The sequence below is a fragment of the Somniosus microcephalus genome, chromosome 21 (genome assembly GCF_052327205.1).
Source record: "Somniosus microcephalus isolate GS21.2 chromosome 21, FLI_Smic_1.0, whole genome shotgun sequence".
Classification (NCBI taxonomy): Eukaryota; Metazoa; Chordata; class Chondrichthyes; order Squaliformes; family Somniosidae; genus Somniosus; species Somniosus microcephalus.
This window is the reverse complement of record NC_141007.1, coordinates 54,043,901-54,059,190: the sequence shown is the minus strand read 5'-3', so window position 1 is coordinate 54,059,190 and position 15,290 is coordinate 54,043,901. Positions and strand designations below refer to the sequence as shown.

At 40.4% G+C, this 15,290-nt stretch overlaps 1 protein-coding gene across 1 annotated transcript in view; it reads left to right on the top strand.

Moving 5' to 3' along the window:
- Positions 1-15,290, top strand: part of slc38a10 (solute carrier family 38 member 10) — a 129,553-nt gene that overhangs the window by 14,408 nt on the left and 99,855 nt on the right. The window contains exons 4-6 of the mRNA XM_085963643.1: positions 6,410-6,503; positions 7,443-7,586; positions 14,896-15,020. Coding sequence (XP_085819769.1) covers positions 6,410-6,503; positions 7,443-7,586; positions 14,896-15,020 — 363 coding nt within the window. The remainder of the gene's footprint in view (positions 1-6,409; positions 6,504-7,442; positions 7,587-14,895; positions 15,021-15,290) is intronic.

Genomic DNA, 15,290 nt, shown 5'->3' with positions numbered 1-15,290 from the left:
CCACATTTCCATTGATGCAAAGCAATATAACTTGAAAGTTAGATTGATGACTTGACATCTTAGTGTATTTTGCCCCGATAGATGAAATCGCCTCCAGTGGGTGACTTTACACTCCTCTGGCTTTGCACTGGTGTAATATAACCTGCTTCTAAAAAGGTCCAGACAGTCTAGAATGTTTCTGAACTGAAGCAGAGTCTTTTTGATGATGTAAGAGTGTGGCTGCTCTCACCTGCACCCTCAGAAGCTGATTTTCTTCTAGTTAGAGAACAAAGTTTTTCACGTGTGCAAATGGACATACACAGAGCTTGCACACGAGACCCAATGGTGGGCAGGCTGCAGTATAACTTTGGCCTGTAGGTCTGCATTGCAGTAGAGAGAAAGGATCTTGGCTCAGAAGATCAGGAAGTAGAATCAGTATGGGTGGAGATAAGGAATAACAAGGGGCAGAAAACACTGGTGGGAGTAGTATATAGGCTCCCTAACAGTAGCTATACCGTTAGACAGAATATTAATCAAGAAATAGTAGGAGCTTGCAACAAAGGTAATGCAATAATCGTGGGAACTTTTAATCTTCATATAGACTGGACAAATCAAATTGGCAAAGGTAGCCTGGAGGACGAGTTCATGGAATGCATTCGGGACAGTTTCCTACAACAAAACATCATGGAACCAACTAGGGAACAGGCTATTTTAGATCTTGTATTGTGTAAGAGACAGGGTTTATTAGCAATCTCATAGTAAAGGATCCTCTGGGGCAGAGTGATCATAATATGATAGAATTTCACGTTACTTTTGAAAGTGACTTGCCTAAGTCCAAAACTACAGTCTTAAACTTAAAGCCAATTACATAGGTATGAGGGGTGAGTTGGCTAAGGTAGATTGGAAAAATAGATTAAAAGGTATGGCGGTAGATAAGCAGTGGCTAGCATTTAAAGAAATATTTCATAATTCTCAACAAAAATACATTCCATTGAGAAAGAAAAACTCCACGGGAAAAGTGATCCAACCATGGCTAACTAAAGAAGTTAAGGATAGCATTAGATTGAAAGAAGAAGCTTGTATAAATGTTGCGAAGAATAGTAGTAAACCTGAGAATTGGGAGAGTTTCAGAAACCAGCAAAGGATGACCAAAAAATTGATAAGGGGAAAAAATAGAATGAGAGAAAACTAGCAAGAAATATAAAAGCAGATTGTAAGAGCTTCTACAAGTATGTAAAAGGTAAGAGTGTAGCAAAAGTAAACGTTGGTTCCTTAGAGGCTGAGACAGGAGAAATTATTATGGGGAATAAGGAAATGGCAGAAATGTTAAACAAATATTTTGTATCTGTCTTCACAGTAGATGACACAAAAAGCATATCAAAAATGGTGGGGAATCAAGGGTCTAATGAGGGTGAGGAACTTAACATAATTAATATAAGTAGAGAAAAAGTACTTGAGCAACTAATGGGACTAAAAGCTGACAAATCCCCTGGACCTGACGGCCTACATCCTAGGGTTCTAAAATAGGTGGCTGAAGAGATGGTGGATGCATTGATTTTGATCTTCCAAAATTCCCTAGATTCTGGAATGGTCCCAGCAGATTGGAAGGTCGCAAATGTAACACCGCTATTCAGGAAAGGAGGGAGAGAGAAAACAGGGAACTACAGGCCAGTTAGCCTGATATCAGTCGTCGGGGAAAATGCTGGAATCCATTGCTAAGGAAGTGGTATCAGGGCACTTAGAAAATCATAACGTGATTAGGCAGAGTCAACATGGTTTTATGAAAGGGAAATCGTGTTTGACAAATTTATTAGAGTTTTTTGAGGATGTAACTAGCAGTGTAGATAAAGGGGAACCAGTGGATGTAGTATGTTTGGATATCTAAAAAGCATTCGATAAGGTGCCACATAAAAGGCTATTACACAAGATTAGGGCTCATGGGGTTGAGGGTAATATAGTAGCATGGATAGAGGATTGGTTAATGGACAAAAAACAGAGTAGGGATAAATGGATCTTTTTCAGGTTGGCTGGCTGTAACTAGTGGGGTGCCACAAAGGATCAGTGTTGGGGCCTCAGTTATTTACAATCTATATTAATGACCTGGATGAAGGGATTGAGTGTAATGTATCCAAGCTTGCTGACGATACAAAGCTAGGTGGGACAGTAAGCTGTGAGGAGAACACAGAGTCTGCAAAGAGATATAGATAGACGATGTGAGTGGGCAGTAAGGTGACAGATGGAGTATAATGTAGGGAAATGTGAGGTTATTCACTTTGGTAAGAAGAATAGAAAAACAGAATATTTTTTAAATGGTGAGAAACTTTCAAATGTTGGTGCTCAGAGAGATTTGGGTGTCCTTATGCAAGAAACAGAAAGCTAGCATGCGGGTATAGCAAGCAATAAGGAAGGCAAATGGCATGTTGGCCTTTATTGCAAGGGGGTTGGAGTATAAGAGTAACAAAGTCTTGCTACAATTGTACAAGGCCTTGGTGAGACCACACCTGGAGTATTGTGCACAGTTTTGGTCTCTTTATCTAAGGAAGGATATACTTGCCTTGGAGGCGGTGCAACGAAGGTTCACTAGATTGATTCCTGGGATGAGAGGGCTGTCCTATAATGAGAGATTGTGTAGATTGGGCCTATACTCTCTGGAGTTTAGAAGAATGAGAGGTGATCTCATTGAAACATACAAGATTCTGAGGGGGATTGACAGGGTAGATGCTGAGAGGTTGTTTTCCCCCTGGCTGGAGTGTCTAGAACTAGGGGGCATAGTCTCAGGATAAGGGGTAGGCCATTTAAGACCGAGATGAGGAGGAATTTCTTCACTCAGATGGTTGTGAATCTTTGGAATTATCTGCCCCAGAGGGCTGTGAATGCTGAGTCTTTGAGTATATTCAAGGCTGAGATATAGATTTTTGAATTCTTGGGGAATCAAGGAGATATGGAGATCGGGCGGGAAAGTGGAGTTGAGGTCAATGATCAGCCATAATCTTATTGAATGGCAGAGCAGGCTCGAGGGGGCGTATGGCCTACTTCTCCTAATTCTTATGTTCCAATCTACATCATAAATTTAGACTACTGATTAATCACTGATAGTGTTTCTATGTAATTAGTATCTGTGTATTTCAGGATAATTTTTCCTTTTACAATAAGATTTGCCAGCTTACTTCCCAAAAAGGGCAGTGGTGAGGCTCGGGCAGTGGGTGAAAGTGACACAACAGATCGGACTGTACTATCTTACTCAACTTATGATTGCTGAAGACTCCAGACCATTCAGTATTCATGTGGATGTTCTTGAGGCTATTATATGGTATAAGGTCTGCTGTATGAATTTTCTATGTTGCAGCATCTGCAACTAAAATGCTGCCTAGCCAGTTTTGAATTCCCTGGCAGATGCACTATTATAACCACATGATTCGAGGGTACACCAGAGGTATACGAAAATTGCTGTATCATTTGTGGAGAGACTACTTTTGATTCAAATTGATGCCCTCAGCGGTGACATGATTGACCCTGTACTGTAAAGAAATTATTTCAGATCTCAAATTAATCATTAATCATTAAACATGAATTAATCAGCATACAAAGATGAGTTAAAATGTTAATTATAAAATCGTAACTCCCTGGTTGTGACCAATAACTGCTACCGAAATGTAAGTAGCCACCGAAATGCTGGTATAAATATTTTTATTTAGTCATTTTATCTTTGGCACTTTTCCTCTTTCTTTCTCTTCTCAATTCTGTTTTTTTTTTAGCTTGGCCTCATTCTCTTCACGGTCCTGGCCTGTTTTTTCTTGCCCACTGTTGCTTTTTCAGCAGCCTCACCTAGCCATATTTAACCCGCAATATCCATTAACCTTCCTACAGCTGTATCTTGTTCCCGTGAAACGTACTGTTTTGCACAAGAAAGCAGCATCACAAAAGATGGAACAATTTTATTAAATTATACCTCACTCCCATGATGTACGATGGAACTTGCTGAAAGCCAAACACTAGTCATTTGGATCCCTGTGGCTTATTTAATGGTAAAATGATGAGTCCTGTCAAGCACTTTCTATTTGTTCCATATATGTGTGTGTATTTTTCTTTGCATGTTGTTTAGGATCAGCCGTACTTGGCTGATAGGACATATAAAACAGCTGGGAAGGATTTAAACTAGGGAAGCAGGGGTGATGGAATAACTGTATGGAGTCATGTGGATATAGCAAGGAGGGCAAGAAATTAACTAAGATGTATTTACATGAATGTCAGGACCACTAGAAATAAAATGGCTCAGTTAAAGTGGTGGTAAATAGAGAGCTTATATAGATAATGTAGGAATTACTAAAACTTAACTGAAGGAAGGGAATGTGTGGGGAACAAATCCTCATCCTCTTCCTTGAGCTAAATTTCAAGGTGCTTTGGGAAGGATAGAGAAGGAAGTAAAGGGGTGAGGTGGCAGTGTTTATCGGGGAAGAATTATACATTATTGGAAGGAATGAAGTGGGAATTGGCATGGAGTGTCTGGATGGATCTGAAAGATAGAAAGTAGTGGTAGGAATATGTTACAGGCTACCACAGAATACTACTGAGGTGGACGTAGTACTCTGGGAGGTCATAAAAATGTTAATGGTGAGACCTCGGATGTAATGATAGGTTTTAATTTTCCCGACTGACATTGGGACAATCTGTATCCATGAAGGAGTTTATTGAAGTACTTGAAGAAGCTTCGCAAATAGCAGGTGATGGAACCCACAAGGAAGAAGGCAAAAGTGAATGTGCTCCTTTCTTCCTGCTAATCTTAAGACTGAAATAAGGACAGATTGTATAATAAAAACAATTAAGAAACTGGATTTCAGGAGAGCCGACTTTAGCAATGAAAGGCTGTATGAAAGGGAAGCTTAATAGAAGAACAGAAGCAGGCTGTTCAGTCTCTTAAGCCATCCATCCAATTAGATCATGGCTGATCTATATCCATTCACCCGCCTTTATTCTATATCCCTTGATACCCTTACCTAACAAAAATCTGTCGATCTCAGTCAGCGATACAATGGACGTGGGGCCTGTCAGTGATGCAGTGAACGTGGGCCCGTCAGTAATACAATGGACGTGGGGCCTGTCGGCGAGGCAGCGGACGTGGGGCCTGTCGGCGAGGCAGCGGACGTGGGGCCCGTCAGCGAGGCAGCGGACGTGGGGCCCGTCGGCGAGGCAATGGACGTGGGGCCCGTCGGCGAGGCAATGGACATGGGGCCCGTCGGCGAGGCAGTGGACGTGGGGCCCGTCTGTTCAGTATCCATTCTGTGTCCTTCTCATTGTTTGGTATTCAGAGTTGTATGTGAGGGATGCTTTAAGAACTGATGAATGGGAAGGTCTCTTTTTTAAAAGGGAAGTACGTGTCATGTGTGATGCGAGTCTTCCTACTCCTCTATGGGGAGTGACAGGGAAATTTTTTAAAGATTTAGTGTGGCTTGAAGTTAAGGCTTGTGTTTTAGGGTTTTGTGGCTTAACCTGAATTTTGAATTCATCTTTTAAAGGTAATTATGGGGTAGAAACTGAAAATCAGTAGGGTTAATTGTATACACGATCGATTGTATAGAAAAGATCCATCTCATTCTCCAACAAAGCCGAAGAAAAACACATTGCATTAGAGCAGAAGTACAATGGGATGGACCTGGCTTGCCATGGACTTTGTTTGTTGTTGGGATTATATGGAGGAGTTTTGTGACCGAGAGTAAGAGGGACAAACCTAAATAAAACAGAAGTATTTAGAAATTACTATTGTAATATTAGTGGATGAGCATTTGTGTATATATATTCGATCTGTCTGTATTAATGGAGACATTAACCTATTTAAAGTGGCATAGAAGAACAGATAAAGGATCATATTAAGCATTCATCTGCTTCTCTTCTGGAAGAGGTGACTCACGCTGTTGTATGGTTTGGGATTTTGTTGTGCGCTCTAATGAAACCTGTAGTCCTTTGATTACAAACATTTTGTTTTACACGTGTCCTGAAAAGCACTTTGTTCTTTGCAGTTGGTACTGGCAATCCTGAAATAACGACCTTGATGGTGGGTTTTGGCAGGCTATTCAGCAATGGGTGTATCGCAGCTGAATATAATCCAGTTCTCATCTGATGTCTGCACACGTGCACTTTCCTCCAAATGTTTCCGGATAGTGATCAGGAGAAGGAGCTAGTTGACATTTTTTCCCCCTGTATTTTGCCATTCTTCAGCTGAATGTATTGAGGCTTACTGAAGGTCCCTGCTGCCATTCCAGCTGAAATCCTCTAATGCACTGCAGATCAGAGATCAAACCTGTGATATCCCTGGTCTGTATGCTTTCATATAGGTGGTGCATCTATCTACTGAGCTACTACTGCAGTTTGCGGGGTGGGGTGAATTTTTATTGCAGAGTTATTAATTACGATTTGCTCTGTTTACTTTATCTAGCTTGATTGGCTTGATGTTGGGGACGTGCATTGCTTTTTACGTTGTTATCGCTGATTTAGGATCTAATTTCTTCGCTCAGTTGCTTGGACTTCAGGTAAGTGGGCTTTGCATATGGCGTACATTGACCAAAAAGGTTTAGTTTCAAGAGTAGCACACAAATGCACTGAGGCAATTGTACCTAATCAAGTAAATTATAGAACACTTTTAGTGATCCACTAGTTTCACTCAAACAGTGACTAATAGGAGCACTATCAATCTCGGGTAGAAACAAACTCCACTAGTTGGCTGAATAATATATGTAGTCTGTGATATGCAGAATTTAAAAGCAGTAAAATTTGATCTGTACTGCATCTCTATATTTTATTGCCATTTTGTTATCAACTCTTAAGTTGCTGCACTATAATTAAAGGATGCTAAACTCATGCATGCAAATGAGCCACCAGATTCCTTTGTGGCAGTATTTCCATTTTGGGGTTCAAGAGTCCAACAAAAGCTGAGCTTCACTCTTGAGTGCTTGTGAAGTCATTTGAGCCCCTCAACAGAATGACAGCTTTGTAGCCCACTCCTTGATTTCTATTGTATATTAACGTTCCTTTGAATTTTGTGACTGTAATAGTCTTCAGTGATGACCTTACAATGGCCTCTCATAGTCTTCAGTTATTATACTTTTGATGCTGCCTGTAACTGACATTATTATGTGCTTCCTTTAGCAAAACTGATGAATTATTTTTGTATAAAAAAAGACAGTGAAGAATAAAAAATTGCAATGTAATCTTGGGTTTCAAGTGACAACCATAAACCATTCAAAATTCACGTTGCTTGGTACTGACCTTATTTGAGCTCCCTGATTAAATTACAATATTATTACTCCAATGATTTATATTTTTGTGTATATTGCTTTTTTTTTACATCTTGTGATCTATTTACTAATGGGCTATACCTCGTTGTAAGAAATTCACTTGTGCTGTAACCTGTTGGTATGATGGGATTCTAACTTTTTTTTAGTTCTTTTTACCGCCATTTTTTGTTTTAGGTAACACAGGGATTCCGTGTGTTCTTGCTGTTTGCAGTCTCTGTATTTATAGTGCTGCCACTGAGTTTGCAGAGGAACATGATGGCCTCTATCCAGTCCTTCAGTGCCATGGCTTTAATATTCTACACTCTCTTCATGTTTGTAGTAAGTACCCTAATTTATGTTCAGCTGTCTAATTCTCCAAAGTCTTTTCATTTCTCACTTATCTCTGGTTGTAGCAATTCACTGAGCAGGTTTTCAACATAGCTGTAAATAGATCTTCCGATTAAGTCTCGTAGTAATTGGAGCTTCGAACTGTCAAAGGTAATGGCTGTGTACAGTTGATTCCTCGAAATAAAACCTATAAATATGTTGTATAAAGTGGGATAAGATTGAATTTGAAATTAATAAATGCATTTGTGTATTTAAAAATAGATTGCACATGTCTGCATACCAGTGCCATATAAGATTTTATTCTCAGAATAGTGCGCTGAACATTTATGCTGTTTTAATACCACTGTCTTTTCATTAAAGACCCAGTAAGAGTTAAGGGTTAACACACATTGGAAAGTAAAATTGGAACCAAATTGGTAACTATTAGCAAAGTACAGGAAACTTTCTGGTATCCGGCACTGATGGGACCGAGCTGGTGCCGGTCGATCAACATTGCCGGAAAAACGAGCGCTAATGTTAAAACATACGGAGCTTCTGAGCTCCGTCTGAAGCAACAAACCCTGTTGCTTAGCAACAGCTTCAGAACAGTCAGCGCAGCTTGCAAGCGTCTCTGTAGCTAAGCAACAGCTTTAGCTAGACGCTTGCAGAGCCAGGACTGGAGGGAAAAAAAGCAACGAAAAGTAAAAAAACTTAGCTGAACCGACTCCTGAATTTTGCCGGTGGATAGAGTATTCCAGATATTTAACCTCCGGTTAAAGGAAAGTTTCCTGTATAAGGTTGTCTTGATTATGATATTACTGTTGTGTTTGCAGAATAATCAACAACAAGTCAAAAAATAATAATTTTTGCAAGAACAAATTTAATGTCATGTAAAATTTAAGCTTTGCTCTTTTTAAAATCACTATTAAACTTTGGAAAAACAGATTGCAATGGAAAGGATTACTTAAATATTTCTGTAAGTAGCTGATGCGCTATCAATTACTCATAAAAGACTGAGAGTTAGAAGAGTAACTAAAGGCTTTTATTAACAACAGAATGGAGGTCTGCCTCGAGTGGTCAACCGGTCCAGGGTACAAAGGGCTGGGGAGCAGTCACCTTTATACTAGGACCTGTGGGAGGAGTCAGCCGAGGCATGTCCAGGCATGTACACAGTGGAATACAAACAGGACAAACGGGAATACAAACAGTGGTTTACCACATTAGCTAAAAATGATTTTTAAAAATCACTTAATTTATCCAAAGTTGCTCTATAGCCACTTAATCTCTCCCAAAAAGATGTTAGAAATTTGTAGCAAGGTTTAAATGAAACAAAAAGTAGAAAATGCTGGAAACACACAGCATCTATAAAAGAGAAAAGACAGCTTTGTGTTTTGGGTATGAGATTCTTCCTACTTTGTTTCAGATTTGCAGTTTTCTCTTTTTAATTTTGCTCCAGTTAATAGCATGCACAAAGCATGTAAATAAAACAGTGGCTTTAAATTTAGTTCAGTAAATATTTAATTTTAATATCTCAAAGTGCTGGAGCAGCATATTCGATTTAGTAACCACAAAACTTGTTGGATAATGTAGCTTTAAAGTGAATGTGTGTGAAACAATCTCCCTTTACAGCTGTAGTGTTGAAATGTGTAGATTCTGGAATAGAGACCGAGTTGAGGAACATGTGTTATGGTGGTTGCCACTGTGGAACCTTTGTGATGCTATACTATTAGACATAGTAATAGTGTTACATTGTAATAAACTTGGCCTTTATTGCAAGGGGGTTGAGTATAAGAGTAAGGAAGTCTTGCTACAATTGCACAGGGCCTTGGTGAGACCATACCTGGAGTACTGTGCACAGTTTTGGTATCCTTATCTAAGGAAGGATATACAGGAAACTTTTTTTTTATACGGGACCGGCGTGGTGCCGGTTGATCAAAATGTCCGGATTACAGAGAGGTATACTTACCAAGGTACGAGAGCCCCGTACACGGCCACAGGTGCAGGAGCCCAGGTTACACAGCACTTGTAGGAGTCCCTGTTACACGGCCACAGATCCAGGAGTCCCTGTTACATGGCCACAGGTGCAGGAACCCCGGTTACACGGTCACAGATCCAGGAACCCCGGTTACACGACCACTAATATATAGTAAAACTTACCTGAACCTACTCCTGAATTTTGCCGGTTAAGAGAGATTTCCGGATATTTAGGTGCTGGTAAAAAGAGAGTTTCCTGTACTTGCCTTGGAGGCGGTGCAACAAAGGTTCACTAGATTGATTCCTGGGATGAGAGGGCTGTCCTATGGTGAGAGATTGTGTAGAATGGGCCTATATTCTCTGGAGTTTAGAAGAATGAGAGGTGATCTCATTGAAACTTATAAAATTCTGACAGGACTGGACAGACTAGATGCAGGAAGGATGTTCCCGATGGTCGGGGAGTCCTGAACCAGGGGTCACAGTCTAAGGATAAGGGGTAAGCCATTTAGGACAGAAATGAGGAGGAATTTCTTCACCCAGAGAGTGGTGAACCTGTGGAATTCTCTACCACAGAAGGCAGTAGAGGCCAATACATTAAATATATTCAAGAAGGAGTTGGATATATTTCTTAAGGCTAAAGGGATCAAGGGGTATGGGGAGAAAGCAGGGATCGGGTACTGAATTTGGATGATCAGCCATGATCGCATTGAATGGCGGAGCAGGCTCGAGGGGCCGAATGGCCTACTCCTGCTCCTATCTTCTATGTTTCTATGAAACATACAAGATTCTGAAGGGGATTGACAGGGTAGATGCTGAGAGGTTGTTTCCCCTGGCTGGAGTGTCTAGAACTAGACAGTCTCAGGATAAGGGGTAGGCCATTTAAAACTGAGATGAGAAATTTTTTCACTCAAGAGGGTTGTGAATCTTTGGAATTCTCTGCCCCAGAGGGCTGTGAATGCTGAGTCTTTGAGTATATTCAAGGCTAAGATAGATAGATTTTTGGACTCTAGGGAAATCGAGGGATGCGGGAAAGTGGAGTTGCGGTCGACGATCAGCCATGATGTTATTGAATGGCGGAGCAGGCTCGAGGGGCCGTATGGCCTACTGCTGCTCTTATTTCGTATGTTCTTATAAGATGATCCTTCTCTTTTACTCCCATACCATTATTATCTGTGGGTGGTTATTTTGTATGATATTTAGCAGACAAGATCATGAGCTGCTTCAGTGTCCAATCTGGAACTGGTCATTTGTTGGAAGTTTCTCTGAAGTACAATGTTTACTGTTCTTTATTTTCAGTTTTTTAAAAATGCTGCAAATATTTCAATTTTAGAAGCAAAAATAAATGTACGTTTCTACACTAACTTTGGCTATGTAGCTTTTGAATGTATTTGTAAATCTGTTACTTTTTGAACAGGAAAAACAACTTGCCTGATAAATCATTTTAGGGGAATAATGAGTTTTTAAACCCCTTATTTATTTCAATTCCCTATTGAGCACGAAGCTTCATTTAGGTTAAGGTCATGCTAGAGGCTGTGATACAAGCAGGATGCAGCTGAGGAACAAGAGAGGTTAAGAAGTTGAGGGACACCAGTGAGGCAGGTCCAGAAGGAGTGACTAAACGCATTGAGAGTTCCAATGGAGGATGGGATGGCTGGCCATCACACAGGCAATAAGTAGATGTAAATTAAAAATATGATTTTGTGTAACTTTCCTTTTGATGCATTGGAAAGGTCCAACACTCTCAAACATACTGAAAGGGAGTACTATTTGAATAAGGCCAGCATACCATTAGAAAGGCAAATGGTTTGCTGTCCTTCATTACAAGAGGATTTGAGTACAGGAGTAAAGAAGTCTTACTCCAATTATATAGGGCCTTGGTGAGACCACACCTGGAGTACTGTGCACAATATAGGTCGCCTTACCTAAGGAAGGACATACTTGCCATAGAGGGAGTGCAACGAAGGTTCACAAGATTGATTCCTGGGATGGCGGGACTATCGTATGAGGAGAGATTGAGTAAACTAGGCCTGTTATTCTCTTGAATTCAGAAGAATGAGAGGGGATCTAATTGAAGCATACAAAATTATTACAGGGCTTGATAGGGTGGATGCTGGGAGAATGTTTCCCTTGGCTGGGGAGTCTAGAACCAGGGGCCACAGCCTCAGGATAAAGGGTAGGCCATTCAGGACTGAGATGAGAAGAAATTTCTGCACACACAGGGTGGTGAATCTTTGGAATTCTCTACCCAGAGGGCTGTGGAGACTCAGTCATTGGGTATATTCAAAACAGAAGCCGATAGATTTCTGACTAGTAAGGTCATCAAGGGATATGGCGATAGGGCCGGTGAATGGAGTTGAGGCAGAAGATCAGCCATGATCTCATTGAATGGTGGAGCAGGCTCGAAGGGCCAAATGACCTACTCCTGCTCCTATTTCTTATGTTCTTATTAAGGTGGTGTGATCCCAATCTGCACCATTCTTGCCCACCATCGAATGAGACAGTAAAGGAAAAGAGGGCAAGATTGAAAAGGAATACGTAATCTTGTAGAAGAAGGTGACAACTTACATGCTCATGTAAACTCTACAATTATGACCATCATTGCCAATCTCTGATCCACTGCCACTTGTTGCTGACGTTGGTTTGCTTTGCTGCTGACTTGCATGGATCATGGAGCTTCATCTACAAGGTCACTTCAAAGTAATGACAGAACTCTGGTGGAACAAACCATGTCCTTGCCATCTGATTCATCTAGATTAGTACAGTACACCAAGAAGGATCATTATTAGCCTCAGTGATTTGCAAGATCATAATTTATGGGCATCTGCATGGTGCAAACTGTAAAATGATTTCCTGAAAAATAACTGACCATGTAAGAGGGTTGCTACATTAATATTTAGAGTATAGATTCATTTAAAAAACATTAAAAACTGATTCGCACATCTGCTTCCCAATCGCTAACCCTGTGGATTACAAACAATTAAATTTAGAAAGTAAAAATCAATAACCTATGTTGTCCTTCGTTAACTGCAACAAGAAGAATAAAAGTTCTTTTTAAAAACAAAAATATAAGGTGGAAGCGGAACCATAGACGAGTAAATACAGCATTTTCAGGTATTCTGAATGCTGTAATTCCTTTGATATAAATGTTCATGAATGTAAAACTATCATTTTCAAGATGCAGTAGTAATATAATCTTTGTTTTGCTGAAGGAATTGGATTTGTGAATGGAAAGCCAAAAATGCTATATTTACTCTTTAGGGTGCCTTAAGGGTAATAACAATATACATTACCCAATTTAAAAAAAAAAAAAAAAAAATCCCCATCTCCTCATTTTCCTCTCCTCAAATTAGCCACTTATCTCTATAGTGTCTTTGTCAGTTGGGAGAGTGGGGTGTCTAGCCTGAGGACATCTCCAGAGCCCTGTGAAAGCTGCTAATTGGTGAATCTGCCAGCAAGTGCCCTGCGTGGTGCCGGCTGGAATTCTCCAGGCTAGTTTTTCCTCACTTGTGGTACCCCATACAACTTAGCCAAGACGACGAATCTCTGCTGCAGGGGAAGCTTGCGTGAGCATATCAATCAGTGCTGGATTTCAGACCAGGGTCTGCCTGCAAGTTAAGATATCTGCATTCTGCCTTTAAATTGTACCTGCTGTTGATCGCAGATGGCTAAGATATTCATATATGTGAATTTTGTATGATGAGAAAATAGCTGAATGACTATAGATATTTCTATTAGGGAATTATATTGGAAACTAGAGAAAGAAAGGTTTCTAAAATATTTCTGTAAAATTTAAAATATTTTCTTCGTCCGTTATCATTGCAAATTTGAGTATAAACAGAATAAGATCTCTCCGTTGTGGCAGAGGCCACAAAGGGACAACAACACAATGTGTACCCAATGCTGTTATATGTACCTAACACAATTCACCTTGTATAGCAATGCTGTGGTATGTACATGCTGGGTTGGGTTATTGGTGCAGGGCTCCTTTAAGAGTGTCGGGCCCTTTAAGAGTGTCGGGTTACGTGATGACTCATCAGCCCCTGCTTGTAACCCTGCACGGGGCTGAGGTTTTGCAGTCCATGTGGAGATGTGATAAAAGCAGGACACGTTTTGTCCTTTACCAAAAGAAAGTCTCAGCCTGTTGATTTCTGTCGATCCCAACACCGTCATGTTTTCTGTTCTGCCAGTTATTACAGCTGGCTGTATTGTCACTGTTCCATTCAGATCTTCCCACATAATGTTTTCTATGATGCCTGTCAATTCTGGCCTGTGTTGAGGGGTGGCTTTTGAAGTTAAAATACAACATACGGCCTCGTCCTCCAAAATCGCTGTATCGATCAGCAGTACACTCGATGCCTTCCAGTAATCAGTGACCACCTTGTGGATTTGGAGCCAGTCTCATTATAATGCATCAAATTATGATGCCCACAATGAGAAATGGAATACAGTTATGATATAAACATGTCCAACTAATAATTATTTGGGTTACGACTGCGTAAGGTCATAAGTGTTTTGTGTTTGTTTTATGGTTGTTTATTAGTTCGCAGCTTCAATGAATTTTCTTGGACGGACAATTTTTTTGAATTTTGAACTACATGATTAAAACCGTAGAATGCAATAAAGTAATTAACCGACTTTATAGTGCTCTGGTCAGACCATATTTTCAGTAATATGTCCAGTTCTGATCACCAAGACACAAAGGTTGGAGGCCGTGCAGAGACGAGCCATTAGGTTGATACTTATTCTAAAGTTCTGGGTTAGGAAATACTAGAAACTTTAAGTTTTTAGCCTCGAAAGGAGGCATCTGAGTGGTGATCTTATTGAGGTATATAAGATTGTAAACAGTATGGAAAAGATGCATCCATTACATTACTTTAAATTACATTTCAAGAGTATAATAAGTGGCCTTGGGTTCAAACTGTTGAAAGACAAATGTAGGATATGGTGAGAAAGCAGGGACAGGGTACTGAATTTGGATGATCAGCCATGATCACATTGAATGGCAGAGCAAGCTCGAGGGGCCGAATGGCCTACTCCTCCTATTTTTCTATGTAGGAACGATATCGGGAAGGTCTTCACATCAAAGATCAATCTGTGGAATGGGCTCCCAGATACATTAGTGGAGGTGAAAACCTTGGAATCATTCCAGAACATTAGACACTACAATGGTCTTCATGGCCTTTCTAGATGGATGAACTAAGATGGGCCAAATAGCCTTCCTCATTTGTAATTTTCTGGTAATCTTGTGATCATGGCGTTTATCACATGATTGGGTTTTGTTCTCAAGGCAAACACTTAGAATGGTGTGTTTATTGACTGTTAATCTTGGCGTTCTCCCTCACCACAGATTGTGCTGTCTTCCTTCAAACATGGCCTCTTTAGTGGCCAGTGGCTGAAACGAGTTAGTTACGTTCGCTGGGATGGCATCTTCCGGTGTATCCCTATCTATGGCATGTCTTTTGCCTGCCAGTCGTAAGTACTTTGGTTTCTCTTTCTAACAAATGCTTTGTGCTATTTTTTTTTGTTGCAGTAAGGGCATTTCATCCTTAAAGCTTACTTTGACCAGTTAATTTTTTGTGTTTCTGTTGGTGGAGGGAAGAATGTTGACCATGATACAGGAGAACTCCCTGCTCTTCATCAAATAGGACTAGAATTTCCACCTATCGATAAGAATGGGTGGACAATCTAGCCCAAAGTGTCGTGGGAACTTTACCACCCACCTGAAACGTGCATTTGTTCAAT